The sequence below is a fragment of the Aphanomyces astaci genome, assembly GCF_000520075.1.
Source record: "Aphanomyces astaci strain APO3 unplaced genomic scaffold supercont1.11, whole genome shotgun sequence".
NCBI lineage: Eukaryota > Oomycota > Saprolegniomycetes > Saprolegniales > Verrucalvaceae > Aphanomyces > Aphanomyces astaci.
The window spans coordinates 1,175,385-1,195,171 of NW_009798274.1; the positions used below are offsets into that span (position 1 = coordinate 1,175,385).

A 19,787-nucleotide genomic window follows, 5' to 3' on the forward strand; every position below is an offset into this window, starting at 1 on the left:
ATATGTCAATTTCTATCAAATCGGCTAAAACTGGAGAATTATCTGTCTAGATGACCCGCAATTTGGAGAATTGGTTGCCACCTAGTCTTGACTGTCTGGATCAAACTGATTTCAATAGAATTTCAATAGAATACTCAGCTATTTCCAACTTTCACAAAAATACGTCCCTTGAACCACTTTTCTATTTTTTGGCAAAAAACGGGATATTTGGCAAAAAATTGAATTCCCAAATTGTGGATCTTCTTTTGGCCTTTTTTTACATCCAGACTCACCGTGAACCAAATTTTCGAAATATTGATACTTAGTACCATATATATATATTTGGTACTATTAATAGCAGTACCGGTACTAGTAAATACAATAAAAACCACAGTTTTTGATGGATTGATTAGTTATCAGTGTTTTCGTAGTCGCTGCTTCACGTATAGACACTTAAAGCTGTCTAATCGCGTTGAGTTAGTCCCCCTGCCCTTTGCCCATGTTGTTATACATTATGTCGTCTTAGCAGGGCTCAACCAAGGATGCAATCGAGATGCCATCGTCACAAAGCCAATTGAAGTGAAGTCCTGGATGGCAACCTATCAAGGCAATACACATTGATCTTTCTTGAAGGCAATTGATTGCTAGTGTTGTGGGCAACTGAGGGTAATCGACGCAGCACAGTCGTTATGGAGGACCTAAAAGGAAGCATTATCAGCTACTGTATAGCATCCTCCTCGTCTTATGCACACATCATGCGAACCTCCACCAGGCATCCATCGAACGGGGCGTAGAACCGACTTGCATGGAAGGGATCTTTTGCCGATCCGTTGTCATACACGATGGGCCGACGCAGGGCTTCGCTGGACACATCCAGTGCTTTCACCATGCTTGACCACTACCGATATGGGATATGATGGATGATACTGTAACACTGCAATCACAACAGGGGGTTATAACGTCATACCGTTGTCTCAGGGGTCACAGTCATATGCGATGACGTGGTTGCTGCTACTGTCGCCCCAAAGTGCTGCAGTTGATAATTGCACTTGAAATACGAATTGAATTCGCCATGGCTATATATGTCGTTGAGAGTACGTACATATATGAAGAATACTGGATATTATGTACTACATTGTCGATTTGATACAAATTTGGGGGTGCAATCGAATTTCGCGCCAACCAAACCGATCCACAATCGATCTGATTGGTTGTTGAATTTCATTGAGAAGGTTTTGATTGGCTAATAATTTTGAGCTCATCTGAAGTAGCCAATCAACGAGAAACCACAACACGAAATTTCACTCGAAAGCACAATATGTAGTATATAAAAAATGAAATAGAAACAGCTGAAACTTTATAGTATGGCGTCGTTGGTGCGCAAAATTTAGAAATGATAATATGTATAAGTGAAAAATATATAAAATATATAAATAGACGAATCATAGATATGTATATACCCCGGCAGGTTGGTTCGCAAAATGATCTTCGACACGGCATGCCACGCAGAGTACATGACGTCGATCCCCAAATCGGCAAAATTATGAAAATATTCGCCCCCGGTGGATCTAAAATAAACAGTAAACCAACGGAATTAGGAATAACTTTAGGGAAATGGACGATACATATTATGTCAACGTACAAGGACGAAGCATCCAGACTGGGCTTGAAGTACGTGGACGACGGAGGTCCCAGGGCACTGATCACTTCCTATGTGAAGTCTGTCGATATCGATAGATTTAAGTCGATTCGATATTGCAGTGGCTCAATCGAATGACCAGAAGAACAAAAAAATCGGCAGACAATCGATCGACCAATCAAAACACCCAGAACACGAATCAAGTGGCCAATCAAATCCACTCTTCGACGATTTCAACATCGAAGTAGTGTGTGTGACTGAAATTAGTGTGACACTGGAGGACCTTTTCATACAAAAGTCAATATTGTTTTGTGTTTATTCTAAACTGGAGCGACATGGAGAATGAATCGACACACAACCAAATGGACAGAAGAAGCATCGGCAGAAGGATTGAGCCAATCAGATTGCAGGAAACCATCGTCAACGTTGAATTAGTGTATGACTTGAATAAATGTGATACCAATCCCCACAGGACACCTTTGTACATACAAAATTCAGTATAAAGAAAGAATCGATCGATAGATTTGGCGATTTAGCACAAAAGTCCAAATTTTGGGTAAAAGGACAATATAAAGTAGTCTCGATCGATAGAGTTGGCGAATCAGCTCAAAAGTCAGCCAAAGTTTGGGTCAACGGATTATAATATGACGGACATACTTGTGGAGTATCGCCGATTCGAATCTCCCGGCGGGAGGTCGGGAACGTCACCACGAGCTTGTGCATATTGGCCATGTCCACCACCACGGGTTCGTAGTAGTGCCTACATGAGAAAGATATCGTCAAGAAGCCTTCTTCTGTGGATATATGACGAGTACTGCTTCAACGGGACGGGGATGGCTTGGTTCGTGGATGGCACGCCGTTGCCGCCGTAGATGGAGAGCCCCATGGCGGCGGGTGTGCTTCCATTCTGTTTGCGGCATGAGAGAGAGGGGATGTGAAGAGGTCGGTTGTACCGGGAGCTCCAACGGGAGTACGTCCTTGTTCCTGTACAGTTTCTCAAATTCCTTGGGAATCGGAAATCGAAAACTCCCCCCAACGTAATGCAACGTGTACAGTTTCGTCGCGGGGTCGTACGTTCCTGGGTAGGTTGGGCCCACCAACTACAGTATGCAGCCAAGACATGAGTTCAGACGACGGCGATGGACGATGTACCTGATACACCGACAGAAACGTGGGCGTGGCGTCCTTGCCGCACAAGATGTTGCTTTGGTACCGAAGGGCGAGGTTGTTCACTTGATAGACGTCGATGACGGTCAAGAGTTGGGTCACGGAGTGGAATTGCAACTACGTCGAGCAGTACATGTAAACCCATGGTTGGTCCGCGAGGATTGTACCTTGAAGCCATCGTCGGGGGAGTTGATCACAATATCCGACGCGTACGGCTCGTCTTCGTTGTATTCAATCTACAGCACTCCATCGTATGCGACGCTCGTCACTTGGGAGCGTTGCAACAGCATGAACGCTTACCTCAAAGGCGCGGACTGGGCTTCGTTGCTACATCGACGACGTGAGGAGATAAGGCGCAAGCATGTCGTCCATGAAGGTACCTTGAGCACGGTGATGACTTCAGAGAGCGTGGCTCCCAGTTGCAGTGGGCCTACCTTCCTTCCAAGCACGATCTCCCAGACTTCATCAACTTGCATGTTGACAGTTTCTTCCTTTCTCCAGCCTTTCGGATAAAGTGCACACCTCCCGTATCCGGATTTCCAAATCTTTTTCCACTCAGACTGGAAATTTATTGGCCAAAACTAACACAAAGCTACTTCACTGTGACAACAACATGAAGGCCGAGCCGTCGAGCCCAATTCGACCTAGCTCCATGGACACGTCGTCCGTGGCGGCGTTGCAGTACTCACCGCCGAGAGGTTCGAGCGTCAATGTGACCAAACCGCTGGGGTACCACAACGATGAGAATCCAGCGTTGGCGAAGCGTAAGCGAGTGCACCACATGGCCTCCATCGATGCAATGCCCCGCATCACTCCCAAAACGACCGCCCACAATCATGTCGAAGGCCGTTCCATCGCCGTTCGGATCCTCGTCCAGCCCCCTCGGGTCTGGTACCGCGACCAGAAAGGCCGACGGACGGTGTTCTGCATCAAGGTCGGAGTCGTGGACCAAGACGATAAGTTGTTGTCCGCTGATCACACGCCTGGTGGGTACTTCACTGCGACGCTGCTGTACGAGAACGGGTACGTCCGTTCACCTCTTCCTTCCTCTCTCTCATCTTCATGGAACTCTGACGCGGCTGTAGAAACGCAGTCGCCGACAAACGCATCGTGGAGCTGCGGAAAGGAGCGTTCTTCGACTCGCACGCGTCCACGGCGTCGATGGAGATTCGCATTGCCGACATTTCGAAAAACCACCAAAACCAGGTACATGAGTCTCATCACTGTATCACATTCTGTTGAAGTATGCAATTAGAAATTCCGCGTGCGGGTCGACTTTTTGTGGCCCCATGTGACTGTGGCCGCGGCCGTGTCGGACCCCATCCACGTTTTGTCCAAGCATGTGGTACGCTCCCCTTGACGTAGCTGTAGAATGCAGCTATCGCATGAAGCTGTCAAATACGCCAGAAGATCGCGATGATTCAGAGCCGATTTTGTCGATAGAAGAAGAGTCTGCCGGTGGAAATGCATCTGATCAAGTCAGACCATAGCCATTCCTCGAGCGACGACGGGACACCAATCTTCCGAACGCCGCCGATAAACAGTCCGACGACGTCCCCCGTCGTGGAAGGCCCTCGTCGTCCGCCGACTCCGCCGCCGACCAAGATGGAAGAAGGCGACAACATCTCGATCGGCCACGGCATGTCCATGACGAGATGGTGCTCGGCCGCACACCGCGTGCTCACACAAGTCGAGTGGTCACCATTTCAAGACGCCAGATCTGCGATACAGTTCAAGTGTCAGTGGTGCTTTGCCGTGCAGCCCACCCTCGCCACCGCCCAACATGCCGCGGGGTGTCTTCTCAAGTCTTTGCTGACCATGATTGGTATGTCCTCGTGTTGTTGTTATGTCATACAAAATTGCCATTGATACCATATCAGTTTTGTCGTTGGAATACAGGACTAGTTATTAATAGTTGGATATGTTAGTTAATTAGATATTTTAGTTAATTGGATATGTTTGCGTTTTGCCAGTCGTGGAGTGTATGTACTGTACAGTACATGTATTGTGGCTATTCGATTCGATTTTCCAGACCCCGTCGAATTGAATCGACGCTATTGGCTAATCCATTTTTGAGTGGATTTTTTTGATTGGCACTTGCAGAAACAACACAAGTATATTCAACCAATCAGAACTCCAGCGTGATTCAATATTGATTCAACAAGCGAATAATGTTGCAAGTTTATAGCGAATTCACAATACAACTATCTATACATATCCACTTTGAAACATCATAACTTTGCTGACGACATGGGGGATATATTACATTCTAGTAACAGACTCCACCGACGATCGAAGCGAAGCACCCCCCCCTCTACCATCATCTCCAGCACCCCTAGCTACCAAGTTTGAGATGGCCGAGCGGTTGCGCACTGCAACCAACATCTACCGCCCAGTACCCCACTACGCCACCACGACCACCTTGAAGTACATACACCTTACATTTTCCGACACATACCCATCGAGATTGATATGGATAGACGACCCAATGCTGTTCCCGTCGTCGACGACGACGACGACGAACACGGAAAGGACCTGACGCTTTTATCGATTGGAGACCTCTCAGCATTTGCAAAGTCGTCGACGTTTGACGATGCACTTATGCTCAAGAGCTTGAGCCAAGTGTCTGTGGCTGACGACTGGCGCTGCGCCAACTCGCCTTCTTCTTCATCCTCTCCCCCTCGGCAGTTCCTCATGGATGACGACTCGTCGCTGCTGTCGAGGTTCACAGACTCGACCATCTGTGCCAGTAACACGGAGGCGGCGGTCGTGGCCATCGGGGTGTTCCCGTTGGAAGGATGTGACACTGGGATGCCAGCGTTCGACGGCGACTGGACGTTGCTGGGGGTGTACCACACGGTGCCACCTCGTCTGATGGTAAGTATTGGCCACCCCACATGTATCTTTTGATCATCTGTGGGCAGTACTACAGTAACTAGTTAGTAGTATACTAGTAGCTGATGAGGTGGTGACTTGTGTTTGCCTGGAGCATATGAATGAAGTATCTATATTTGTACTATATATAGCCTCCTCGAAGTGCAAACATCGTGGACAGGTCGTCTTCCCTTCGGTTTGTGGCCATTTCAATTGACGACGTCCAGCGGGTATGGGATGCCAATGCCCAAGTAGCAGCAGACGTGGCGCAGATCAAGAAAGGCCGGATGCCCCGGGGGGGCAGTAGTTGCAAGTACCTGTCGTTGGGGGATGCCGAATGCGAGACCTTGGACAAGTTGAAGGCGTGCGTAGTGCGTCGGGCGGGCGGGCGCGACCTCAGTTAAGGGATATCCTCGTGTGACGACGTGAATCAACAACGATTTTGTATTGGGAAAGGGTTTTGGATCCGATGGATTTGAGTACACGGACTCTGCACACACTAACTGTAAGAATCGGAAACGTTACAAAACTATATAAGGTAATTCTAACGATTCAAATACGATACTAGTATTATTAATAGTATTATTAAGTAGTAGGATGGTATTTATTGTGCATTTCTCCCAAATCGACATTCAATTCTGCTGCGGTCTCCAGTTTCGAATTCGATTCGAAACGACAATACTATTAATAGTAATAACACTAAGTTAGGATAACGAACGGGTTACTTTGTTCCTCAACAGGCCTCGCCTGGGATGGATTTATTCCTTGCTACAGTATATGGACAACTAACTTACTAGTACAATAGACTAGCGATGTACATAGTGTGTTGTAACGAAGGGAACTGTCATCAGTACTGTAGTCAGGACATCTTGAACTCTGTTCAACACTGTTTTCGTAGCCAAACAAGTCGCGGTGGATACACACTACGATTTCGTCGCTTTGGGTTAGGGCGGGAGCTGACAGTTCCAATTGGAAGTCCCCAGTTGTGGACTTAGGGTGTCGGAGTTTGCTGCAGTAATGTAGCTACTCCTGTATTGAAATGGTTTTCACACTCAGCTAAGCAACACGAATTATTCCCCACATTATTTGAAGTACTCTTTTCGTTCGAAGTTTCCAGAAAAATATCCATTCTTTCCTTCAATAAAAATGTACTACTGTACGTATTATTATTTATCATTCTCATTCCAGGAAATGAACTATATACTTAATGCATGCAAAATGAATACTAGTACTACAGTATGTACTGGTACTACTGTATACTATTAATACTACGTAGTACTTCGAAGTAGTAGTATATTAATACTGCTGGAGATTTATTTTGTGACCACCAACCGCTTACTGTTAACAGTAAGCCCAGACACGCAGAAGTTCAACTGGTTAAGGCGGCGGCCTGTGTGTCGCTATAGACTTTTCAAGCGTCTGTGGGTGTTCACTGGTCTCATGTGCTCGTTCAATATTCGCTGATTGCTTCTGTGACGATGCACGAATACCTCGCCATGGATTGACAACCGAATACTGTATGATGATCGGTTACACATTCTGTAACTGATTTTCGTGTAACAGCCAACATCAGAGTCACTCTCGGTGGTGGTGGTGAGGTCGATGGACGCACCGTGGTTGGGCGACCCGCGCGGCAGTCGCGAGCACGTGACGCGCGTCTCCTCGCGAGGCCTTGTGGATCAACAGCGCCGTTCGATCTTCATCTTGCCCGAAATGCGCACCCAGCACCAAGCCGACGGCTCCACCGTCAAGAGGCAAACTATCTCCCGGCGCAACTCGTTCCTGGGCCACACGATCCCATTCAACAAAGTGGCGCCCGTGGCATCTTTACTGTCCCCCACAAAGCTCCGCAAATCCAAAAAGTCGGCCAAACAACGGCGGAAAATACCGCAAGACTACGACAAGCACTACCGCCACTCGAAAATCACTGAAGGGACCGCCAAGTTTGAAGATCATGCGAACGAGTGGGAAAACTACCAGCTCGGCGGGTTCATTGGCGTTGTTAACGAAGTGATCGCCACGAGAAAGAAGGAGAAGGCGCTTGTGACACAGTGGGTGATCATGCCCAACAGCTCATTCCGAAAGGTCTGGGACATCGTGCTCATCACGTGCCTCTGCTACGTCGGTAACACACTTCACCCCCTTGCCTTTTTTACTAGAAAATGTTCTACCGTGTTTACCCTGCCGTGGTTTCTTAGCTGTGTTTTTGCCCATGCAGCTGTCGTTCTACGCGAATCTCATGTACGTTGTCATAGTTTGGTTCCCCTGAGAACCCCCTAGGTGTAGTCGTTAGCCCCTCCCTTTAGGATGTCCCCCTCGTTGTAGTTGGTAGATATCCCCTTCAGAATAATACACCCTCAATCATGGCCCAGATGAACCTCGTCCTCATGCGCTCTGTCGTTTGTAGGAACATTGACAACGTCCAGCCATGGTTGGGCGTGTACATTGTCGACCGTGTCACAGATTGCATTTTCCTCGTGGACATCGTCATCAACTTTCGCAGTCCCGAAGTGTCGCGCAAGGGCGACGTCACGACGTTCAACGCCAACCAAGTCGCGTCTGCGTATTTACACTCGTGGTTCTCCCTTGACTTGGTGTCTATCATTCCGTTCGATTACATTTCGCTGTCGTTCGTGACGTCGACAACCACCCCCAGCGGCGTCCACCTGAGTCGCCTTCCACGCCTCCTGCGCATGTTTCGCCTCACCAAGATCCTCAAAGTCGTGGTATGTCACCCTTAAATATGCACATATACGGACATACATCCCCATCTCCAACATTCCTTCCCATGGTCTACATACATGTAGAACGCTAGCCGCATCTTTCAGCGCTACGAATCACACATTTCCATCAAGTACGGGTACCTCCGCCTCATGAAGTTCTCGCTCGCGATCGTGCTGATGATCCATGTACGTATCGTGGGCCATGGTGTTGGGAGATTCAACCAGCATTAGTGGTAGTATTTACTATGGGATGTTGTGTGTGGGGGGGGTAGTGGCTGGCGTGCGCGGCGTTTATGGCCACGATCTTTTCAAAGGAACAAGACGACAATGTCAACACGTGGCTCGATCAAATCTACCGAAATCACCTCCTTGGTGGAACCACAGCCACGTCGTCCATGGATGAGTACATTGCCAGCATCTACTGGGCCACCATGGTATGCCAACCCACACGTACTATCACTGCTTGTCATCTACAGTCCTACGTTTCTGCTGGTGTTCCCCGTCTTCGTCATCAAAAACTTCAAATTTTTCTGTACATTCATGTGTAGACGATTACAACGATCGGGTATGGGGACATCACAGCCATGAACACAGTGGAGCGAGGCTTCTTCATCGTCATGATGTTGATCGGCGCTGGCATGTATGCGTATGTGGTGGGTACCATGTGTCAGCTCGTCGAAGGCCTCAACGTCGACTCGCTCGACTTTCAGCGCCAAATGGTAAACAAACCTCCACCTCCCTCGATGTTGAATGGATGGGAAGAGTCGTCCTCAATTATAATTACATCACCAGGACCGGGTCAACGATTTCTTGGACATGAACGACATTCCGCTCTCGCTGCGGCTCCGCATTCGAAAGTACCTCCTGTATAAGCGCGATGCGCGCATCTCCAACATTTCCGAGCTGCTTTCGTCGGTGAGTCCCACGATTCGGGACGAAGTCGCGCTGTTCAAATTTGAGAAAATCCTCGGCTCCGTCGCGCAATTTCGTGGGGCCCCGCCCGACGTTTTGGCCGCGCTTGCTCTCAAACTCACCATGAGTAAGTACACCCTCCAGTTTCTACTACTAGTACTACTAATAATGTTGTCGTGTTTGCCGTCTATCGTTAATCGTTTAAAGCTCACCCCCCTGGAATCCGATATTTCCGAACTCTTGATGGTTGTTTGTTTGTAGTGGTGTTTGCCCCCAACGAAATGATCACCGTGTTTGGTCGCGTGGGGACGTCCATGTACATAATCAATCGCGGCCGCGTGCAGATCGAGCGGATGGCCAGCGACGGCCGCATCGTGGTCGTGAGTGTGCTGGAGGAGGGCAGCTACTTTGGCGAGCGGGGGCTGCTGTTCTCGTCCAAGCGCCGGGCGTCCGTCCGGGCGCTGTGCTTTGTCGAAGCCAGCTGCCTCACGAGGAAGGATCTGGACGACGTCACCACGGACTTTCCCAACGTGAAAAAAGTGATTCGGAAAAGTATGGTCAAAGACGTGATCGCGCGCAGTTTGCAGACAGGCGAGATTGTCGCGCTGGCCCAAGACAAGGTCTTTGTAAGGAAGCAAATGCTTCTGCACAATAAAGTGCACAGTCGACGGGCGAGTACGCAGGACCCGAAAGATATGATTCGGGCGGCGAGGGGGCTCCGAGGGTCCAACGCGTCGTCCTCTGGTGGGTCCTCGTCAGAAGGGGGGCTCAACGCAGACGACGACGAGCCAGAACCACCGGCAGCTCCTTTACAACCTCGACCAAAGTCCATCCCATGTACTGGATCTGTAGCACCGGAGTTAACTTCTGCATCCAGCCCCTTTGTTTCTGCAGAAGCCGCGGCGACTGCTCCAGAGGTTTGGATGAAGGGGGGGGCGCCACCTATGTGTCGGCCTTCGTCAGCAACAAAGCTCGCGTCGGTGCCCCCCGAGGAAGCGCAAACGGCACCTGTGTGTTTGGCGCCACCACCGTCGGTAGGAGTAAGGGACGAACCGCCGGCGCCATCAATATCGTCGGTCTTGACTCGAGAACAGTCGAATGAACGATCGACGCAGAGAGCACTGTGGCGAGTACGAACGAAAAGCTCCAAAAAGTTTGCCAAACCCGCCAAGAAACTGTTCCGGGTGGAGCCTGGCTGGGCAGACGACGGCGGCAACGGACGTGGCCTTCAACGACGAAGCCGCAGCATGACACGGTTACCCACGCTGAAAGACGTGGTTGGACGACATAGTCGGAGTCTCACGGACTTGGATGTTGTCAAGTCCAAATCGGCGCCAGGACAGCCGCAGTTGGAAGGGCACAATGGGGACACCAACGATGGTGACAACGACGATGATGACGACGATGTCTCCACAGACGAAGAAGACGAAGTGGACCCGGTCATCGGCATCCTCACAGGCCACCAACACATGCTGGATGTCATGAGCAACGCACTGAGCGACTTGAAACGAAAGTCCGACACGACGCAACTCACGCTCCAACTGTTGATTGCCAAGCTCAACAAGTTGGAAATGCTCGCGACCACGGCCCAGCAGCAGCAGCTGTCACAACAGTCCGCATTGAAAGACAACCCTATTTAAGATGGAATATACACAGGAAACGAGGACATAGATAACGCTAGCATCCTTCCTGCGTGTGAGGTTCGCAAACCCGAAAACGAATTGCAAACGTCGTAGACGGTTACAGAATCGACACATTTGAAACTGCCACTAATCAAAAACGGTTTCACCAAGCGCATCCGCATGCGATCGGCGGCGGTCCATGCGGTGGTTGTGGGTGAGTGTGGCGTCGGGAAAACGTCGCTCGTTCATGCGATAGGTGGGGAACTCATTCGCAAAGGTAGATTTCCAATCTCCGTAGCTAGCCGTGAAATACTGTATGTACCCCATGGACATATGCAACTTGTATCATGTTCGGCTGCTTTGTAGAGGCAACTGCCGTGTACTATCAAGTGGCTCCCTCCAATCGTTCTTCTCAGCCGATTTGTGTTGTCGAATGCGCGTCGTTGGCGCATTGCAAGGAACTTAACCCTCAAGTGATTGTGCTAGCGTTTGATCTGTCCAGGCCCGACTCGTTTGCTGGCATCATTGCCAAGGTGCGAAATAGTAGTTAGAATTACTAGACTCCATTTGTGTGGCTTTTGTTTGCATCAAAAATACATCAACCCCATCATCCATGGAGTGTCCAAGGATTATTTTCACGAGGCCGTCCATGGCCCTAGTGGGCGACTTTTGGGGAGCAACCACACACGACAAAGACGATCCTGGTCGGGTGCAAGTCGAACCTGGCGACGAATGACATGCTCGTGTCATCGGAAGCCAAACATTACGCGGAGACCGAATTCGACGCGTATTTTGAAACATCCGACACGGTCGACCACTCGATCGATCAGATCCGCCTCTTGCTTCTTCCGAGGTAGTTACAACACGCTTGGAGTCGTCTTATTGCATGAACTGAACGCTGCGTAGGGCCACGAGTGAGTCGCGCCCCATCGAAACCAACGGTGGTCGTACTATGGACAAGAACGTCGTCGTTCGAGAGACAATTGCTGTGGACAAGGCCACGCGGGATATTTGGCTGTATGACAAGAGTTTATTCGTCCAGCAGAGTGTAGACATTCACGGCAGCAGCAGCGCCTCCAAAGCGCGCATCTTTTTATCCGGCTTGGCCATTTCCAAGCGACACGACATTGCCGCCAATGAACGAGGTCTTGCGCTGTCTAGTCGATTCACGATGCAACGTCGCAAGTCGCCCGTCGAAATCCCCCAGGGGAGCAGTTCAAACGCGCCAAGGAAACAGAAACGTATCCACTTGACCAATACCGATGGGACATCCAGATCATATTCGTTCATGCAGCCTACGCGAGCCAGCATCCACCGCGCAGAAGCACTCTCACGCAAGAACGAAAACATTGACGAATTCACGACCGATGCACCTACATCTGTCAGAACAAAGCCGTGTACAAAACAACCGTCGCCCATTCTAAAGGTGCTGGACGGTCTGGCAAAGCGAACGTCCCTTCAAAGTGTCTGCGATACAGTGGACACCAACACGAACATGATTGCAACCATACCCACTGCGGACAAAGTGGAAGTCGACGGTGGCATTGAAATAGACGTCGAAGCGAGCCCGGTTGTGGATCAAGTGGAGATCTCCCTGCTTGCAGTGGAGTCGAACGACCCCCCACGACCCTTGGAATCCCAAGTGGCTATAGAAGGCTGGATGGAGGCACCCGAAGTAACACCGCATGCCGAACCCCTAGTTGACCATGACCAACTAATCGAGCCGCCAGCCACGACAGACGTCGTCATGCCGCCCCCTGACGACGCATTAAGCTCGATCGGAGACGATGACGACATCACGTTCGACGACGACGATGTATTGGACGCATTAGAATCGTTTCAATTGTCGATATGAATACGTACATACATCCATGTGTACACCGATGGCCGATATGCGATGGGTGTATCGTCTGCTCTTGTCTGCGTTCTAGCCCCTTGTCCTTGGACAAAAAGTCGCGCATTGCTGTTGATGACATGGAGCCCTCACAGGGCAAATGCAAATGTTGCCAACTGAAGTAAAGGGATTTAACTTGAATTTACTCGATCGTTTTTCATTCTTGAAAGAATGCATGGAACAGAACGTATATGGGCCGTACTTGGACGACTTGGAATTTCATAGCCGGGGTGAATTCACACTTAACAGTGCACTTGTCGACTGTACATTTTGGCGCGGACAGCAGCAGCCCCTCCACCCATGTACCCGTGACTGGTAGGGTCCCTAATACAATGATATGACCTGCACGAGCTTTTACCATAGTCACATTATTATTGGCGACTGCAGTGGCCAAGCATCGAGTACGTGCTGGGCTACAGTGTCGTCGACATCGGTCAATCATCCATTCTCTTTACGTCCCATTCCATGTATTGTGCTTTCGAGTGAAATTTCGTGTTGTGGCGTGGTTTTCTCGTTTGTTGGAATTTAAATCGATTTGATTGGCTACTGCTCAAAATTATTAGCCAATCAAAACCTTCTCAATGAAATTCAACCAATCAGATCGATTGTGGCGTGATTCGGTTGCACCCCCTCCCCCAATATATTGGAGATTCGGTATGAATTTCCGGACGTTACCTATCTATCTGGTGGAGGTCCGTGCCTCCATGATGTACCTCGATTGCTGATTTGTCCTCAAATGTGATTGCGTCAGCTACTGTATACACGTCCACACTACTACGTAGTACTAGTAGTAGTGTAAGACAGGCCAATCTATTAGCCATCCACACTACATGTATACAAATTAATTCCTTCATACAAAAGACGACTTTATTCGAGATATAGTACCCAAAACTAAGAAGTGAAAAAACAAGGAAGCAACTAAGCTTACAGTAACGTTTCCAGTACCAAACAGTCGTCAATACCTCCTTGTTGTGCCTTCAGCCTAACTTACACTAGTACCAGTATGGTGGCAGCAACAGTCAGTCACTGTATTCCCCATATCTTTACTTTGAATTGCAGGGTTGCACGGAGCTGCCTTAATTTACAGCAGCTTTAGAGATGCGCTGCTGTCAAATTTCGACGAAAACCAGCCCAAATTACCTTGTCAAGTACGTCACGACTGATTGAACGAGTGAGTCCTCCTCAACAGCGGAGGTGTCGGCACGTGTGAAATCCTAGCTGGAGAGCGGGCGGAAGAGTTGGCATGGTCTATCCAATATGTGCATGTATCCGCCTCTAGATGATGAACCAAATGACCAAAGCACACTACGACGCTATGAATGAATCACTTGCCCATCTTCTGCTTGGAAGACCCTGGCGACGACGGTGGGTTCGTGGGCTGGGTTGGTTCCATCGCAACCTTATCACGCGCGATGTTGTGATGCCGACATTGAGTGTTTCCATGTTGCTTTGCATTCTTTTGAAGTGATGGGGTGTGTGTGTTCTGCGGAATGCCATTTTGGTGGACGTGGCCACGGTTGAGTGTTCTGTGAAGCTTGCCCTCAATGCAATGGTGATGTTCCGTGGAAGAGTGTAAAGCTTCCTCACGCACGTGCATATCCCACCACTTTCCATTTGGCGCAGTCACGACGACATGAACTCCCCCGACCTCAGCGACGACACCCTACTTGACGTTGACCTGTCGCTGTTGCTATCGTCCGAAGATGAAGCCAAGTTTCACCACGTTGTTTACTTCCTTCAGCTGCATCCAACTTTGATCAATCAGCTCTCCCGACAACAAGTAAACGCATTCCGAGCGGCGGGACTCTTGGAGATCGAACTCAGCGCCAGCCACCGATCGGCGTCGATCACTCGAGAGATGCTGACCACGGGCCCCATGGCGCTGATGTTTCCGCATTACAAGACGTTTTTCGGCGTGAACCACGTGACGTTTCGATGGCAGGCGACGACCAGCGGCGTGGACGTGACCATGGCCAACACCAGTCGGCGCCCGGTGTTTGTGGGGTTGCGCGTCTTGGGTAACATTATGTCCATGCATAGTATCCTTGGGTTGTCTGACATGCACGTCTAGCGCCCCAAGGTATCATGGCCCTACACTTGCACGATCTGGTCCGCCTCCTCGAAACTCCTTCCAAGGTGCTCTTGCTCGGATACGTCGTCACAAAGCGTGCGATCCCGCTGTCGGTGCATCCTCCTGCCCACAATCTGCTCGTACATCATGTCTCCATGGAAACCTTGTCATTGAACTCCATTGGCTTCCAGGGTCTATTGTATTCTCAGCCTATTTTGCAATACACCCGCCTTGGCCTCACCCTAAATGTACGATCCGTCGTCGAATGCGTATGATACTATATTCATGTCGAAACATTTAATGTCACAGAATCGAGATGTCCACAACATGCGCACGGCCTTAGCCACGGGACTAGTCAATTTCGTCCAGATGGTAACTATGTACGGCTGCAAGGGTAATTCACCTATTGATTGTGTTTCTTAATTGTAGTCGGAGCTCCTCGTGAACGAGGCGGGGCAGTCCGTGCCGTTCGTGTCGCAGTCTGTGGGTTGGGAGGTCGAGTGTGCGTCCTGGAAGGTGTTGGAGGACCTCGTGTCTGACGGGTGCCAGATGCTCCATCTGTCCTGCGCGACGACGTCCAAGGCCCTCATCTTGGAAGACGGCCGCGGCGGCGCGTTCCCCGTCGGCGTCGACGCGTTAAAGCGACTGTTTCAAGGATCGGCGGTCCAGCTCGTCCAACTCTCAGAGTGCCCGTCCCCTACAGGAGGTTTGGTTCACTAAGCTAGGAACCTTCGCTTCTATCGAATGAACTCATCTCAGTCGAAATGGGTTGTGGTAGGGACAGCTTCTCAGTTGCTGCTGGACGCAGGGGTGCCGTACGTCGTCGCAGCCGCGCCGCACATTCGCCAGGTCACGTCGTCGCAGTTGCTTCGCTTTTCCACGTACGTTGTAGTTGTTTGTCTACATGTTCAACAGACATGTTGACATTTGAAATATGTGTTATATATTGCACGTAGCCACTTTGTAGTTGTTGATTGTCTACAAGTTCAACAAACATGTTGACATTTGAAATATGTGATATATACATATATAATATATATGTATATATATATTGCACGTAGCCACTTTTACGGCGCCCTCATGGGTGGCAAGTCGATCGACGCGAGTTTCTGCTTTGCTCAAAATAGCCCGAAACTGCCAGCTGACTTGGTACTCTCAGCCTGCCACGTCATAGCTGACCAGGAGTAGTTTTGTCTGTATGGCCAATCCAATGGCCACCACGGCTCTGAAGTGCTCTTTCCGATAACTGACGCCCCTGAAACTATATTTGAATCGTTGCCCACACACCGTATGACTGTCAATGTGTGCAAGGTATGGATGGCTGCTGCTAGTACTCGTGGATGCACAACGTCGTCACATATTTGTAGGGATTCATAGGTCGATTGCGCAAAGCCCATGATGTACATATTGCATCACATATTGAAAGTGCACGGATTGCTGCATGATGCTTGGTAGATTTGCTTTTGGCTGTTGGACCCAACCCATGACATCCGCTTCGTCAACATCCATGGCCCGTCTGGCATCGGTATATCTGCATTTTCACGATTTAATTGGAATGGATCAAATAATATTATATTTTTATCCCAAATTTGGACTTTGCGTGCTCACTCGCCAAATCTATCGATCGGTTATACATGACTGAATTTTGCACATACATAAAGTTGTCCTGTGGTGATTGAAATCACACTAATTCGAGTCCCAATGATACGAATTAGATGTTGATGATGCAATGTGATTGGCTAAACACTTTTACCGAGATCTTCTGTAGAATAAACCCAAAAAATCCTATTGAACCATATAGGCAAGACGCAGTTGGCACTAGCGGCGACCCAATACGCGACCGACCGCGGCGCGTTCGATGGCGGCATCCGCTTGCTGCATGTCAAGGACATGGTCCAGCGCAAAGGTGCTGAACATGCAGTCGTGTGGCTGCAGCGGATATTTATCAACATCAAAACCAACAGGTCCAACGACATATAGTCCATTTTCCCCAAATTTCGACTTTTGTGCTAAAAATCGCCAAATCTATCAATCGATTCATGGGACTGAATATTGTATGTAAAAAGGTATTCTTTGGTGATTGGTACATATCACACTAATTAAAATCCAACACTAATTTGACTTTGAAGATGGTTTCCTGCAATCTGATTGGTTCAACCCTTCTACCGATGAGTCTTGTGTTCATGTATTTGTGTCGATGCATTCCTTCTCCATATCTCCCCTATTTAGACTAAACACAACAATATCCTTGGGTCCAACACACACTGACACACATATATATATATGTATAGTTTGTTGATAAATATATATATACACTTGGTTTTAATCATACTATATGTCTATGGCAGTGGACGGGCCAAGTCGTGGTTGGTGGTGCTGGACGGCGCCGAAGTGTTTTTCCGTACGGCGTACCATGCTGTAGTCCTGTTGGATTTTGTGCCGGCCATATTGAAGGACATGCCAAATATGACGGTGGTTGCGACGACGTTGGAAACGGTGGAATTGCCGCCGCCCCTCAAGCAGTTCCATGTCGGCCTCGACTCAAACCCAGGCGGACCATTGCGCTTCCGCGCGCTGTCGACGGACGCGGTCTGGGAGCAACAGACGCGGCTGCCTCAAAACGACTTGGACGTCGAATCCCCACGTCCGACGCATGCCGTTGCCGCCGCTGCCCCCGCCAACAACTGTAGCCTCATGTAGTGGTTGGTTTCTAGGATATTAAAGTTGACCGTTCGTTATCAAATCGATTCATTCTAAATTGTTTATAACATATTGTTTGTAGCGTCGCCATGAGGTTGGTGCTACATGTACCGGTAGTTTGTTATAAGGCCATTGAAGCGATTTGGTACTTACTACTTGATTGCACGAGTGTAAGTTTACGGTATAATTTATTATATTATACAGTTTATTGCACCTACACTTTACCACAAATATACTCGATACAAATGGAATTTTTACTAATATAAATGTACAAAAATTAGACGTGAGCACAGTCAAAACTGATCATCATTCCCACTGTTTTTCACTTTCGAACAGAGGTAGTACATACATACAGTTAGTTAGACGATGACTGGACCTGACAATAGGACAACAATTACGTCTTAACAAGCGTTCATTCCAATTCAACAATTATAATATTGTCGATTTGATACAAATTTGGGGAGGGGGTGCAATCGAATCGCGCCGACCAAACCGATCCACAATCGATCTGATTGGTTATATTTTATTGAGAAGGTTTTGATTGGCTAATAATTTTGAGCTCAACTGAGGTAGCCAATCACATCGATTGAAATTCCAACGAGAAACCACAACACGAAATTTCACTCGAAAGCACAATACAAGTATAATTACACTAGATATTAATCTAATTATCGCTTCATCCACATGTCATCCACAACACTTGAGGGATGAAAAGCCTTACAGTTCGCCCTGAGTGTCTGGTCAAGCGCGACCGATCGACGCTAGAGTAAACGCAACAATTAGACTCTAGATACCCTGTGTACGTACAGTAGTCGGAGCGTCCGACCAGCTTGCGACGTTTGCTGCACCTACACATAAGACTTGATAATATCAACGAAGACCCGAATTTTATTCACTTGGCAAGAATTCCCGCCAAAAATACAAAGTAAGGTGAGTGATGGTAGCAAATGACCAGCATTCATGTCGAACCCTTTAAAAGTTGGGCACAATTGAATCAACATGGCACCGAAGTCAGCGTTAGAGGATGTAGTGGAGACGCTGGAGAAGCAACTGCTCAACGCGGCATCGGCAGCCACCAACAACGACGAACAGGACGCCGTGTCTACTGCAGTGGGCCGCTTGCATGACGTGGAGCTACATGCGTACCAGATGGACGGCTTGAAATGGTTGGTGCATCGCGAACAGGCGCATGTAAATGTGATCTTGGGCGACGAGATGGGACTGGGGAAGACGCTGCAGACGATTGCGTTCATTAGTTACTTGAACGCAGCGTATCCGTCGTCGTTCCAGTCGTGCTTGATCGTTGCTCCGTTGAGCGTGTTGCCCAACTGGAGCGAGCAACTCGGTCGGTTCGCCCCGCACTTGTCCGTGCTCTCGTATTCTGGCGACAAGGAACAGCGACGTGTCCTTCAAGCACAGGTACATCATTCACGACAGCCCCATGTATCGTCTCCATCATTCCATTCTTGTCATAGTTTGCCCTGAATCCGACGGCGGTGCTGCTGACGTCGTACGAGTTAGCGGCGCTCGACACGTCCTTCCTCAAGGCAGGTCCGTCCTGGTCATTAGGTGTGTTTGACGAAGGCCATCGCTTAAAGAACGCCAAAACCCAGATCCACCAGACCTTGCGCGACGACATTCAGTACGAACGAGCGATCGACCAGCCCAACGAATGAACGATCTCATTTGGCCTGTAGATTCGACCGGAAGGTGATCCTCACGGGCACTCCAGTGCAAAACAACTTGGTCGAACTCGCAGCTTTGCTGTCATTCCTCAACCCAACTCTGTTTACGCCCACGGCATGCCAATCGCTAGCTTCTTCCATGTCGCCGTCGTTGCTGCGGTCGATATTGGCACCCGTGATGCTGCTTCGAACTGTCCGAGATGTTCAGGACTCTCTAAAGTTGCCGCCGCTGACCAAGGTGGTCATTCACACCCAGCTGTCGCCCATGCAACGCGCGTATTACAAGCAGATTGTGTCGAAAGGCACTGCGTTTGACACGACGTACTATCATATATATATATATATATTAACTGGGGTTTCTAGGTTGTCATTGATGAACATCTTGGCACAGCTGCGGAAAGCCTGCAACCACCCGTACTTGTTTCCCAATGCTGAGCCGGAACCGTTTCAAGAAGGCGCCCACTTGTACATGAATAGCGGCAAGTTGTTTGTGCTGCACACCCTCTTGCACGAGCTCAAGG

General features: G+C 49.1%; 6 protein-coding genes across 22 annotated transcripts in view; 5 read left to right on the top strand and 1 right to left on the bottom strand.

Annotated features, from left to right (window-relative positions):
• Window positions 1-368: 368 nt before the first annotated feature.
• Window positions 369-3,282, bottom strand: H257_06052 (hypothetical protein). Of its 6 annotated transcripts, XM_009831128.1 has the most exons (13): window positions 3,166-3,282; window positions 3,086-3,112; window positions 2,953-3,021; window positions 2,771-2,902; window positions 2,572-2,718; window positions 2,434-2,525; window positions 2,276-2,378; window positions 1,622-1,689; window positions 1,440-1,547; window positions 947-1,055; window positions 743-877; window positions 491-677; window positions 371-442 (listed from the first exon to the last, which is right to left on the bottom strand). In XM_009831128.1, the coding sequence occupies exons 1-12, from the start codon at window positions 3,259-3,261 to the stop codon at window positions 624-626; spliced, it is 1,140 nt and encodes a 379-aa protein (XP_009829430.1). In that variant the 5' UTR covers window positions 3,262-3,282; the 3' UTR covers window positions 371-442; window positions 491-623. The 6 variants fall into 6 exon arrangements, with proteins under 6 accessions (XP_009829426.1, XP_009829431.1, XP_009829429.1 ...); XM_009831124.1 differs by having other exon boundaries at window positions 369-677; XM_009831125.1 differs by having other exon boundaries at window positions 491-877.
• An 88-nt stretch (window positions 3,283-3,370) lies between these two features.
• Window positions 3,371-6,115, top strand: H257_06053 (hypothetical protein). Of its 6 annotated transcripts, none has more exons than XM_009831130.1 (7): window positions 3,371-3,808; window positions 3,871-3,991; window positions 4,041-4,130; window positions 4,229-4,610; window positions 5,059-5,212; window positions 5,266-5,662; window positions 5,812-6,115. In XM_009831130.1, the coding sequence occupies exons 1-7, from the start codon at window positions 3,399-3,401 to the stop codon at window positions 6,061-6,063; spliced, it is 1,806 nt and encodes a 601-aa protein (XP_009829432.1). In that variant the 5' UTR covers window positions 3,371-3,398; the 3' UTR covers window positions 6,064-6,115. The 6 variants fall into 6 exon arrangements, with proteins under 6 accessions (XP_009829432.1, XP_009829437.1, XP_009829433.1 ...); XM_009831135.1 differs by having other exon boundaries at window positions 5,841-6,115; XM_009831134.1 differs by having other exon boundaries at window positions 3,386-3,808; window positions 3,879-3,991; window positions 5,065-5,212; window positions 5,812-6,114.
• A 1,131-nt stretch (window positions 6,116-7,246) lies between these two features.
• H257_06054 (hypothetical protein) lies at window positions 7,247-10,972 on the top strand. The gene is made up of 8 exons (XM_009831136.1): window positions 7,247-7,784; window positions 7,858-7,900; window positions 8,067-8,385; window positions 8,467-8,568; window positions 8,655-8,816; window positions 8,931-9,101; window positions 9,175-9,421; window positions 9,556-10,972. Exons 1-8 carry the CDS (start codon window positions 7,262-7,264, stop codon window positions 10,932-10,934), a joined length of 2,946 nt encoding a protein of 981 aa, XP_009829438.1. The 5' UTR covers window positions 7,247-7,261; the 3' UTR covers window positions 10,935-10,972.
• An 89-nt stretch (window positions 10,973-11,061) lies between these two features.
• Window positions 11,062-12,962, top strand: H257_06055 (hypothetical protein). 6 transcript variants are annotated; one of them, XM_009831139.1, is made up of 4 exons: window positions 11,062-11,193; window positions 11,283-11,449; window positions 11,559-11,769; window positions 11,823-12,962. In XM_009831139.1, exons 3-4 carry the CDS (start codon window positions 11,654-11,656, stop codon window positions 12,769-12,771), a joined length of 1,065 nt encoding a protein of 354 aa, XP_009829441.1. In that variant the 5' UTR covers window positions 11,062-11,193; window positions 11,283-11,449; window positions 11,559-11,653; the 3' UTR covers window positions 12,772-12,962. The 6 variants fall into 6 exon arrangements, with proteins under 6 accessions (XP_009829441.1, XP_009829439.1, XP_009829442.1 ...); XM_009831137.1 differs by having other exon boundaries at window positions 11,576-11,769; XM_009831140.1 differs by having other exon boundaries at window positions 11,062-11,172.
• A 1,006-nt stretch (window positions 12,963-13,968) lies between these two features.
• H257_06056 lies at window positions 13,969-17,634 on the top strand. 2 transcript variants are annotated; one of them, XM_009831143.1, is made up of 12 exons: window positions 13,969-14,828; window positions 14,882-15,021; window positions 15,073-15,129; window positions 15,191-15,253; window positions 15,311-15,587; window positions 15,660-15,762; window positions 15,943-16,030; window positions 16,070-16,192; window positions 16,249-16,281; window positions 16,337-16,406; window positions 16,683-16,845; window positions 17,230-17,634. In XM_009831143.1, exons 1-12 carry the CDS (start codon window positions 14,444-14,446, stop codon window positions 17,579-17,581), a joined length of 1,854 nt encoding a protein of 617 aa, XP_009829445.1. In that variant the 5' UTR covers window positions 13,969-14,443; the 3' UTR covers window positions 17,582-17,634. The 2 variants fall into 2 exon arrangements, with proteins under 2 accessions (XP_009829445.1, XP_009829446.1); XM_009831144.1 differs by lacking the exon at window positions 17,230-17,634 and having other exon boundaries at window positions 16,683-16,981.
• Window positions 17,635-18,580: 946 nt separating this feature from the next.
• H257_06057 (hypothetical protein) overlaps window positions 18,581-19,787 on the top strand; it is a gene marked incomplete at both ends in the record, with an annotated part of 5,340 nt that continues 4,133 nt past the window's right edge. Inside the window, 4 exons of the mRNA XM_009831145.1 lie at window positions 18,581-19,000; window positions 19,057-19,223; window positions 19,279-19,587; window positions 19,630-19,731. Of these exons, the coding sequence (XP_009829447.1) occupies window positions 18,581-19,000; window positions 19,057-19,223; window positions 19,279-19,587; window positions 19,630-19,731 (998 nt within the window). The remainder of the gene's footprint in view (window positions 19,001-19,056; window positions 19,224-19,278; window positions 19,588-19,629; window positions 19,732-19,787) is intronic.

Excerpts from the sequence above, each read along its gene's own strand:
- H257_06052 (XM_009831124.1), bottom strand. The coding sequence starts at position 3,261 with ATGCAAGTTGATGAAGTCTGGGAGATCGTGCTTGGAAGGAAGGTAGGC. Across the intron at positions 2,379-2,433 it reads ATCCCCGTCCCGTTGAAGCA|GCACTACTACGAACCCGTGG; the intron begins GTACTCGTCATA and ends TTTCTCATGTAG. Across the intron at positions 878-946 it reads CTGTGACCCCTGAGACAACG|TGGTCAAGCATGGTGAAAGC; the intron begins GTATGACGTTAT and ends CCATATCGGTAG.
- H257_06053 (XM_009831130.1), top strand. The coding sequence starts at position 3,399 with ATGAAGGCCGAGCCGTCGAGCCCAATTCGACCTAGCTCCATGGACACG. Across the intron at positions 3,992-4,040 it reads CGAAAAACCACCAAAACCAG|AAATTCCGCGTGCGGGTCGA; the intron begins GTACATGAGTCT and ends GTATGCAATTAG. Across the intron at positions 5,663-5,811 it reads CGGTGCCACCTCGTCTGATG|CCTCCTCGAAGTGCAAACAT; the intron begins GTAAGTATTGGC and ends TACTATATATAG.
- H257_06054 (XM_009831136.1), top strand. The coding sequence starts at position 7,262 with ATGGACGCACCGTGGTTGGGCGACCCGCGCGGCAGTCGCGAGCACGTG. Across the intron at positions 8,569-8,654 it reads CGATCGTGCTGATGATCCAT|TGGCTGGCGTGCGCGGCGTT; the intron begins GTACGTATCGTG and ends TGGGGGGGGTAG. Across the intron at positions 9,422-9,555 it reads TGCTCTCAAACTCACCATGA|TGGTGTTTGCCCCCAACGAA; the intron begins GTAAGTACACCC and ends GTTTGTTTGTAG.
- H257_06055 (XM_009831137.1), top strand. The coding sequence starts at position 11,097 with ATGCGATCGGCGGCGGTCCATGCGGTGGTTGTGGGTGAGTGTGGCGTC. Across the intron at positions 11,194-11,282 it reads TGGGGAACTCATTCGCAAAG|AGGCAACTGCCGTGTACTAT; the intron begins GTAGATTTCCAA and ends GCTGCTTTGTAG. Across the intron at positions 11,450-11,575 it reads TTGCTGGCATCATTGCCAAG|TGGGCGACTTTTGGGGAGCA; the intron begins GTGCGAAATAGT and ends CCATGGCCCTAG.
- H257_06056 (XM_009831143.1), top strand. The coding sequence starts at position 14,444 with ATGAACTCCCCCGACCTCAGCGACGACACCCTACTTGACGTTGACCTG. Across the intron at positions 15,254-15,310 it reads TAGTCAATTTCGTCCAGATG|TCGGAGCTCCTCGTGAACGA; the intron begins GTAACTATGTAC and ends TCTTAATTGTAG. Across the intron at positions 16,282-16,336 it reads GATTGCGCAAAGCCCATGAT|ATTTGCTTTTGGCTGTTGGA; the intron begins GTACATATTGCA and ends GATGCTTGGTAG.